Raw genomic sequence first — 9268 nt, forward strand, 5'->3', positions numbered from 1 at the left:
ACTCTATTGCCAGAATCCTGTACGGTTTCTTTTTCGTATAGAGTAGATTCGCTACCCTACCAAAATATTTAAATCGAATGAAGATTGAAATTTCTTAGTATAATATATTTTTTTAAATGCATAAATATATTTGTACTATTTAGTTAGATATTAAGGTATAAAAATAAAAATCTATCAAAAAATAAAAAAATACTGATCAAGTCAAAGAAAATAAACTATAGGTATATTTTATTCAGCTTCATTGTCGTCAGGAAATCCACAGAAAAATACAATTGTCATCACTTCCTTCCCGTCAATCTCGCGCAACTAAAATATATCAACTATTACAAAAAAAAATGGGAGGGGTAAGGGGTCTACTTTGAAATTTTATAAATTAAGTTAATTTAGATTTCATAAACATCCTAGCAGGTTATAGATTAATATATAACTTTCTATAAAAAGGTATTAGAAAGATCAGTTTTATATATTTTTTGTGATATTTTAAAAATCACTTTTACTGTTTAACTCCTTACTGTCCTTTGTTAGCTTGTCTTAGCTGCGCTATCATAAGAAATAGAGAAAAGGCAGTAAATTACAAAGTTCCAAAAGTTTAATAACCACGTTATGTTGATTGTTGGTCAAAAAAATGTGTACTTAAAGATTTTGATTTTATTAGTTCTAAACTAGTACCTAATATTTAAACTTTTAAACCAATAATTTTAATCTAAAGAAAGGGTAAATTTTGCTTTATCCCTAAGATTACTAGCTTGCATTATGGCATAATAGTCATTCTATATTAAAAACAAATTTTCACCTGAACATCCACATTTTCTAAAAAGTTGCAGCCGCCAGTTTTAAAGTTGAGCTTGGCAATACCCTCACACATGCTGCGTACAGTCATGGCCTTTTCTCCACCCTCGAAAATTCTAAAAAATAATGGTTTTGATAGGAAGTTATTTTTAGTATACTTCGAAGGTTGGGTTTAAGCTATTTTAATGCCTACTTCGAATGCAGAGTCTCTAAATGCTAAGAACTATATTCAATAAGAACTAAAGTTTGAGAAAAAAAAACATTTTTAACTTTGGACACTGTTAAATACATGTTCGGGCATAGTTTTAATAGTTAAAAATGTATGTGTAGTCTACGAGTATTGAGAGGGATGGCTACATTTGTATGACATTATGATGTATGAAAATTGAACAACAACTTCAAAGTACCTATGGAGAAGCTACGTTGTTAAGTACACAGTACATACCTCAAAGGCTTAAGGCTGCGATACACAAGGTTGGCCATATTCTCAGGCTTAAAGTTCTCCTTGGGCTGGTTGGGGTCAACAATAAAGTCTCTGCCACATTCATTCCAGTAAACATCACCTACAATTTAAATAAGTAGAGCATATTAAATATCTAGACGTGTCCGGATGAACCTTAAGATCTTGATAACTGCTGACCCAATTGGATTCTTCTTTACAGGGAATGCATGCTGATCCCGACACTAACTAATTCCCCCCCCCCCAAAAAAAAAAATAAGAAAAATTTCTTGTTAAATAATTCATGCTCCTCTTGATTTGAGAAAATTAATTATCAAAATAACTATATGGGAGACTGTCATCTAAATCTCTTGGGTCAAAACTAAAAGCCCTAGGGGCCATGGAAGAAGCTACTATGAAAAGTGAAAAAATATATTTTTACCATCATGACAGTAGAATCAAAAAAAATTTAATGACTTATTATTAACGTTTAATGCCATTTCATTTCCCGACTTACAATCACGTAAAATACGTAAGTAATATTTACCAGTATAATCTTTGAAAACTTGTTTGTCTAGAACAGATTCATCCTCACTCATGTGTGCTGTGAATGGGAATTCCTAAAATAGTAATATATCCTTTTAAATGTCGAAGTAAGGTGTTTTGTCTGTTTATAATTTCGCTACCTATTGAACCTATTGATTTCTCCATTTAAGGGAAGCTTCACATAGGTCATGAGGTGGTTTACAGCTATAGTATTTTTATATTTAATTCTTGAAGTTAAGTGGTTTTACCCAAAGTTAATTTAGGTGCAAGTATTCATTCTAGGTAAGGTAATTGATATACCTAGGCATTGCAATAGTGAATGGAGTGGATTATCTAGAATACAAAATCAGTCTGTATATTTTAAAAAAAAACAGTGTGTGTGTATACAAAAAATTCATTAGAAAGCATCTTAATTTCCTGCAAATTTAATAAACTGATCAAACACAGTTTATTACACCTTGGGGCGTATCCGCTTATAATATTCTATATAGGCAACACTTTATAAAACAGCTGAAATGTTGTATTTAATACCTTTGGTAAGAGTTTCTTAGCCCTTTCAACAGCCTCCATGGTCTCCTTCATGAACTCTTCCTTGTCCTCACATTCCTCCTCCTCGGGAATACTGCACAGAGCTTCGTCAAGCAGATCTACAAAATAGTAAGATTTGTTACAAAGTAGAATAATTGTTAATACCTTAAAATCTGGGTAAATACGACACCAATAAGGTTAAACTTTTCAGGGAATAATAATATACCAACTATTTGAACTACAAAATATTATGTAAGTATTGTAACAGAGCACAATAAGGGAGGGGGTAATTCGTATTTCGATCTGAAATTTTGCATGAGTAATCCTTGGTAGGTCTTTTTTTCCCAAAATCGAACAAAGGTTGAAAAAGTAACGGCTAACGGCTCATCCGTTTTTTTGGCTATTTTTAAGGCAAATCTGTCAAAAATTACGTAGAAATCAACTTTTTGAAACATAGTTTTGCTTTAAATCTTGTGAAATGATACAAAAACATTTTTTGAGATTTCTAGTACCAGCAACTACCGGCTAGAATCGCTTGAAAACGTATTGGAACAGTAAAGAGTATTATGTGGAGATAGATGTCGTGATGGATTTGCATTGAAAATAGCCAAAAAATGGCCGGCTAAACGGCTGATACGCCAGCCGTTACTTTTCCTACTTTCAGGGTGGCCACAGATTTTTTTTCAAAATAGCATAAAATAGTATGCAAAAAAAAGTAAATAGTATGCAATAGTATGTAAAATTTTTAAAAATAGTATGCAAATTTTTAAAAAATAGTATGAAATAGTATGAAATAAGGTTTAATTATTTATTGGGTTTTTTAAGTTTTATGCATACAAAATATATATTTTAACAATATTTTTAAGAATGACGTTTTAACGAGGTAATAATAAGGGTATAACTGGTATAACTATGCCTGAAAAAATGAAAAGAACATACAAATAATCCAATAACAGCAATAATTACAATGATATCTTATAAAATAAGAATACACGGTTAATCAATTAATTATAAAATAAAGTAACACAAGTAAATGGGGATGGGAAGGAGAAGTCGAAAATTATTAAGTGTAACAAAAAAGTACAGAGCTATTCTCAAGAAGAATAAACAAATATTGCATAGAAAAATGTAATAATAGCAATAGATCTAATAGGTATATCAAATAAGAACATGATTCACTCGACGGTTTCTTCTAAATACTATTTCCAGCAAATCTTGATTTCAGGAATCCTCAATCTTCTTGGCATTATTTCGGTAAAGTTGTAAATAATAATAAAGGACACTCTAAAGTTTTCAAACCATAGTAACAAAAATACCGAAAAGCAAACTTTATTTGAAGACTTAAAAGTGTCCAAAAATTACAATTCATTTTTAAAATATATCATAACATTAAATAATTACAAGTCACATTAAATATCAAATTTGCCAAAAATCAGTCCTTTCTTTAGGCCTATTGGCCGATTTTATAGTCTAAAGAGACTAATGAAACAAAAATGAAAGAGAATGAAAGGCCTAAGTGACCAAATATTAATGACATTTTGTTTTACATTCCAGATCTACCTTGAATTGTAGTTTACCAGTGATTTGTAAAACAATTACCAATAATTATTAATTCTCTTTTTACCGACAGTACAAAGTAAAAAATAGAGTTCTAATTTAAATACCTACATTTATAAAACTAAAACGATTACGTTAAAAAGTATGAATGCCCTTCCTAAAGTGAATTAAAGACCAATTTAAAACAAAGGCTAATAAAAAAGAAAATTCGTAGTTAAACATAAGATTACAGATTTAAATTTAAGGCCTATAATTAAAGTAAGTTAAGGATGTTTCCTGAACATATCAAAATAGGTAAAGTTTCATTTTTATACTAATAAGATGTGCATTTTATTTAACAAATGGTGGTCCATAACTATAATCGAATCAATGTATCTAAAGTTCGAAACCTAACTTTTTAGATTTAAAGAAAAGAAAACACCAAAACACGCACACACACATACACAATCGTAGTGCTACAAATTAACAACAAAAATAACATAACCTAATTTATATAAAATAATGTGTATTCTTTGTTTAGAACTAACTCATCTGAAGGTATAATAATTTTATGTACAAGCCATAAAAAATAATCAAGAAAGGGGGAGGTCATTTTCTAGTAAATTCCGCAAAGGTGTGTGTGTTATAAGGCCCAAAAATAGCAGTAGAACGACAAGGTGCTCTATATATTTGTATTCCCTATTGAATAGAACAATAGGGAGCACCTTATCGTTCTACTACTATTTTTAGGCCCCATAACACACACACCCTTACACACTTTTACGGAATTTACTAGAAAATGACCTCCCCCCTTCTCACTCTTGTAGATAACACACATTAATGACATGATATAAGGTAATAATTATTCTTAACAGCACAAGAGTATAACAAATATGTTAACTTTTAATGTAAGAGTTTAAAACAACACAGACTTTCACAAATTTACCCTCGCAAACTTTAACTTTAGCATTATTTGTAGCACCACTGAATAGTAAGAAAATATGTAGTCTCAATTTATACCAGTAATAATATAATAATTGTTTTAAATTAAGTAACTTAGAAAAAAAGTATTTAATGAAAACTTAGCAAATAAATAAAAAATTATACCGATATTTAATAAAATCCGTCCATGATATTTATTTGCATTGCACGTGGTAATCCACTAATACTCATTATTTAAATACAGCTGTTAGCCAGCATAGACTATTAAAAAATCATTCAAAACTTTAAGCATTCGAGTAAGAAAATCCAGTAAAAACCTAATAACATTAGTATAAGGTGACGCATACACGTGGGTATCGAATAAAAAGTACATTTTGTAGCTGGTTATTCAACTTGAAATATGGAGGGGGGGGGGGATTAAAAATGTAAATTTTGGGGTAGATGAAAAACATTTAATTTTATAAAAATCACGATGACACCTTATTTACATGTTGGATCAATCAAAAACAAGTATAAGTTAAGGAATTGTTTCATAACTCCATACAAAACAAATTCCGTACAAAAACCACCTGCGGACAAAATAAATTCAGTAAAAGAGAAATAAAGACGAGAAGAAATGTTTGAATTATGAAGAAAACTTAAGCGACAAAACTTTATAAGGAGATTACTATAAATATTATCACACACACACACACAAATAATTTGTATAACCTAACACGACGGTGTCCGCCTATAAAATGCGTGTCGGTGATCCAACAGGGTATAAACCAGTTTGTACGAGACTGCGCAAAGACAGGAGAGGTGTACAGAACACCTTCCTTCTTGGCGTCTCGTACTCAACTTTTCAAATAGTATATTTCAAATAGTATGAAATAGTATGCATTTTAAACAAAATAGTATGAAATAGCAAGCATTTAAAACACTATAGGGCCTTAAAATGTTGGTTAGCTATCAGTAATTTGAAATGTCCGTCTGTCCGTATGTCATGTTGGAGGAAACGTGATTTTCTCGGCTCCTATAAAAGATAAAAGGCTGAAATTTTTAGACAACATTCCCATTATTAAGGAGCACAATTAACTATAAAACATCAATGGTGGTAGGACCGCTTTTTAGCAGGTTTTAGGCTGTTTTTGTATTTTTCACATTTTTCTCCATATCTTTGGTGTTTATGGTCCGATTTCCAAAAATTTTTCAGTTATAGTATCAAAATTAAATGTCCTGTCGTTTCAAGAAAACAATTATGACGGTCAGACTGCCTTTAAGCAGGTTTTAGGCTATTTTTGTATTTTTCACATTTTTCTCCATACCTTTGGTGTTTATGGCCCGATTTCCGAAGTTTTTCAGTTATATATATCAAAATTAAATTTCCTGTCGTTTCAAGAAAACATCAATAGCGGTCAGACTGCCTTTTTGCAGGTTTTTGGCTATTTTTATATTTTTCACATTTTTCCTCCTATCTTTGGTGTTTATGGTCCGTTTTTAAAAATTTTTGTAGTTAAATATATCAAAATTAAATTTCCCGTTGGTTTAAGCATCCAGTGTGTAATTTACTTTGACCGTCAGTCTGTTAGTCATAGTACTGAAATATAAATATTAAGAAATTAAAAACAAATGTTGAAAAGGTTTCGTGATTTTTTCCTAATATACATGCTTTAAACAACTAATATCTAAATTCTTATTTATTTGTTTGTGCTTCGCTACTTATGGATGTTGTCATCCTTGTTGTTCATATATAGGACAATCCGGTCCAAAAGTATGCAGCGCAGCGATAACACTAAATACTGAAATAAAACTGATATACTAGATATGGCATATTTATTTAAAGTAGATCGACACATTCCAATAGTATACGATTGATTCTAAATTCTTAAAACCAGCCTATCTATGATTAGAAAGTACGTAGCATTTTTAACATTTTTCATATAGACAGTAGCTGCGCTATTTCAAGTTGTGTATGTTCAATTTATACTTTTTACGTCAATATATTGTCGCGACAGGTTATGTTCAGTGTCAGTATATTGTTTACCTTTACTACAGCTGGGAGTTTTTTTAAGTGCTGCTTTTCTGTAAATAGGTTCTCATATATGTCCGTCCGTACGTAACGGATAGCTCTTGACGATAATTTAGGTATGTTAAAGTTGTCCTATTGTTTTCAAACTGCATTATATGATGTCCGAAACCGTTAGATACTTTATAATTATTGTCAGTATGATTTAATTATGATTCAAAGGAAGATTAGCCACAATTTTATGAACGATTATTTTTAGTTTAATTTTTATCCTATAATATAAGTAGTAGGTAAGTTTGTTTTTCCAAAGCCAAAAGTATGTTGGTCCTAATCGGTTATACTTTTCAGCTAAGCTCATAAAAAACTTGGTTGGTTTTAAGCTATTTTCCTGAGGCGAGGGGCGAAGCAACAAGTGTTATGTAATTGATAAATCAATTGCAAAAGGGGGGGGGGGGGGGGGAGAAATGTGGTGACTCGTCACACGTGACACGACATACCAGCAATTTTATTTTGGGTGCTACTCCCTTAGTTTTAGAGATAATTGGGTGAAATCTTTTTGGTTGTGTCACTAATTATCCCAAGTTTTGGTATCTTTCAAAAAAAATCTTTACATTGAATGTAGAAATACCAATAACTTTCAATAAAGGTACAACAATCTGAACTGTAAGACTACTTTCTTCTGGAAACATTTATAAACAAGGATGACAACATCCATAAAAGCGAAGCACTGAAAGGGTAGGACAAACGGACATTAACACTTGTATAGTATCTGAACTGAAAAATCGGAACATAAATGTAAAAATGTCGAATCAAAATTGTAGGTAAATTTGTTGAAAAACTGCTTAAAAACAGGATAATGTTTATGGACATACTTACATTTTTGGACTTGATTATAGAGTTGCTTCGCTTATAATATTGTTCTTTGTTGTCCCAGGAATCAATTTACCAAAAATCAGATCAAACGGATAATTAAAACACTTGTAAATTTGTTGTTAAAAAAGTAGAAAAATCAACATGTTTAAAATGGACGTACGGACATTCTGGTAATGATTATAGAGTTGCTACGCTTTCTAAATCGTACCCAACTTCTACAGGAATCATCATGCAAAGTTTGAAATCGATAGGACAATTCTAACATGCCTAAATTAACGAATAAAAGCTATCTATCTCGGACGGACGTACGGACGGACGGACGTACGGACGGACGTACGGACGGACGGACCGACCCTAATTATAGAAAAGCTTCGCTTTTAAAAAAATTGAAAACAAAGTAGCGATTTTGCCGTATTTTCACAGTAGCATTTGATAGGTTATTTTATGTTAGGTAAGTGTTAATGATTGCCCCGCAGGGTTAGAGCCCCCCGCAGGGACTAGAAATAGGAGAAAAGATACTGTGAAAATGCGATGAAACCTGCTACTTGGCTTTCTTTTCATGATCAAAAAAATCAGTTTGTTTTAGTTACCTAAAAATTGAAGATTTATCTGAAATCCAAAGAAATAGTGGAAATAGTATGCAATTTTAGACAATGGTGGAAATAGCATATTTTTTGGGAATAGTTTGCATAGTATGCAAAAATAGTGGAAATAGTATGTTTGTGGCCAGCCTGTACTTTTTGTTCGATTTAGGGAAAACCAAGGATTACTCATGCAAAATTTCAGATCTAAATTCAAATTCTAAGTGCCATTTATACATTGAGTACGAGATGGTTGCATTAACGCCCCCCCCCCCCCCTTAGATATCCCATCCCTTAAAATCTCGGAAACAATCCGGCTGTAATTTTAAAAAAATATACCTCATATTCGATCCTTTAAATGTTTAAATCTATTTTCCTTAAAGTAACATTATGTACAATGTACAACATTGTCCACAATTGGAATTGTGAAATGGGTGTCGCAATATTTGATGGGGTGATGTAGAAACGCCCAAAATAATGATGTCCAAATATAAAATAAATTACCCTTGGCTTCCTCGATTTCTTTTGTCTGAAGGGGAGAGGGTTCCAAGACGATTCTCTCGTGATGTTCGTCCTTGCCAACTGATGTGGCTCCGGTAACGGGCGAGGCTTGGGCTACGGCGGACATTCTGCGGCGGTTCTGAAACAAATATACATAATGAGAATACAATGAATTTAACTAATTTTAAGTATTTTATGTAAAAAAAAACTAAATTCTTCCTTAATTAGGCAGCTAAAGTATAAAATAAACTTTATATATTTCGATAAAACCAACTAAAAAGTAAACACTAACTTTTTGGCGCTAAATTGTCAAAAATTGAAAGCCGACAATAACAATTTTACAAAATTTTCTCCGAACATATTTTCCCCTTTAAGAACTCAAACTAACAGGGAAAGAGGGGGCATTGGAACACAAATGTTTTTGGTATCCAAAGTTTTTAAATTCGTTATCTCATTCGATGATTTAAAACTTTGGATAATTTACAAAATATACATTAGTTGGTTCAAATTTTTGAACAAATAGTT

At 31.5% G+C, this 9268-nt stretch overlaps 1 protein-coding gene across 1 annotated transcript; it reads right to left on the bottom strand.

Annotated features, from left to right (window-relative positions):
• Positions 1-90: 90 nt before the first annotated feature.
• Positions 91-9032, bottom strand: LOC145319558 (uncharacterized). Its single transcript, XM_080161766.1, has 6 exons — positions 8747-9032; positions 2306-2421; positions 1776-1848; positions 1235-1352; positions 794-905; positions 91-306 (listed from the first exon to the last, which is right to left on the bottom strand). The coding sequence occupies exons 1-6, from the start codon at positions 8868-8870 to the stop codon at positions 229-231; spliced, it is 621 nt and encodes a 206-aa protein (XP_080017892.1). The 5' UTR covers positions 8871-9032; the 3' UTR covers positions 91-228.
• Between the last annotated feature and the right edge of the window lie 236 nt (positions 9033-9268).

This window comes from Acartia tonsa, chromosome 5 (assembly GCF_053477335.1).
Source record: "Acartia tonsa isolate MP-2025a chromosome 5, ASM5347733v1, whole genome shotgun sequence".
In the NCBI taxonomy this organism is placed as follows: Eukaryota; Metazoa; Arthropoda; class Copepoda; order Calanoida; family Acartiidae; genus Acartia; species Acartia tonsa.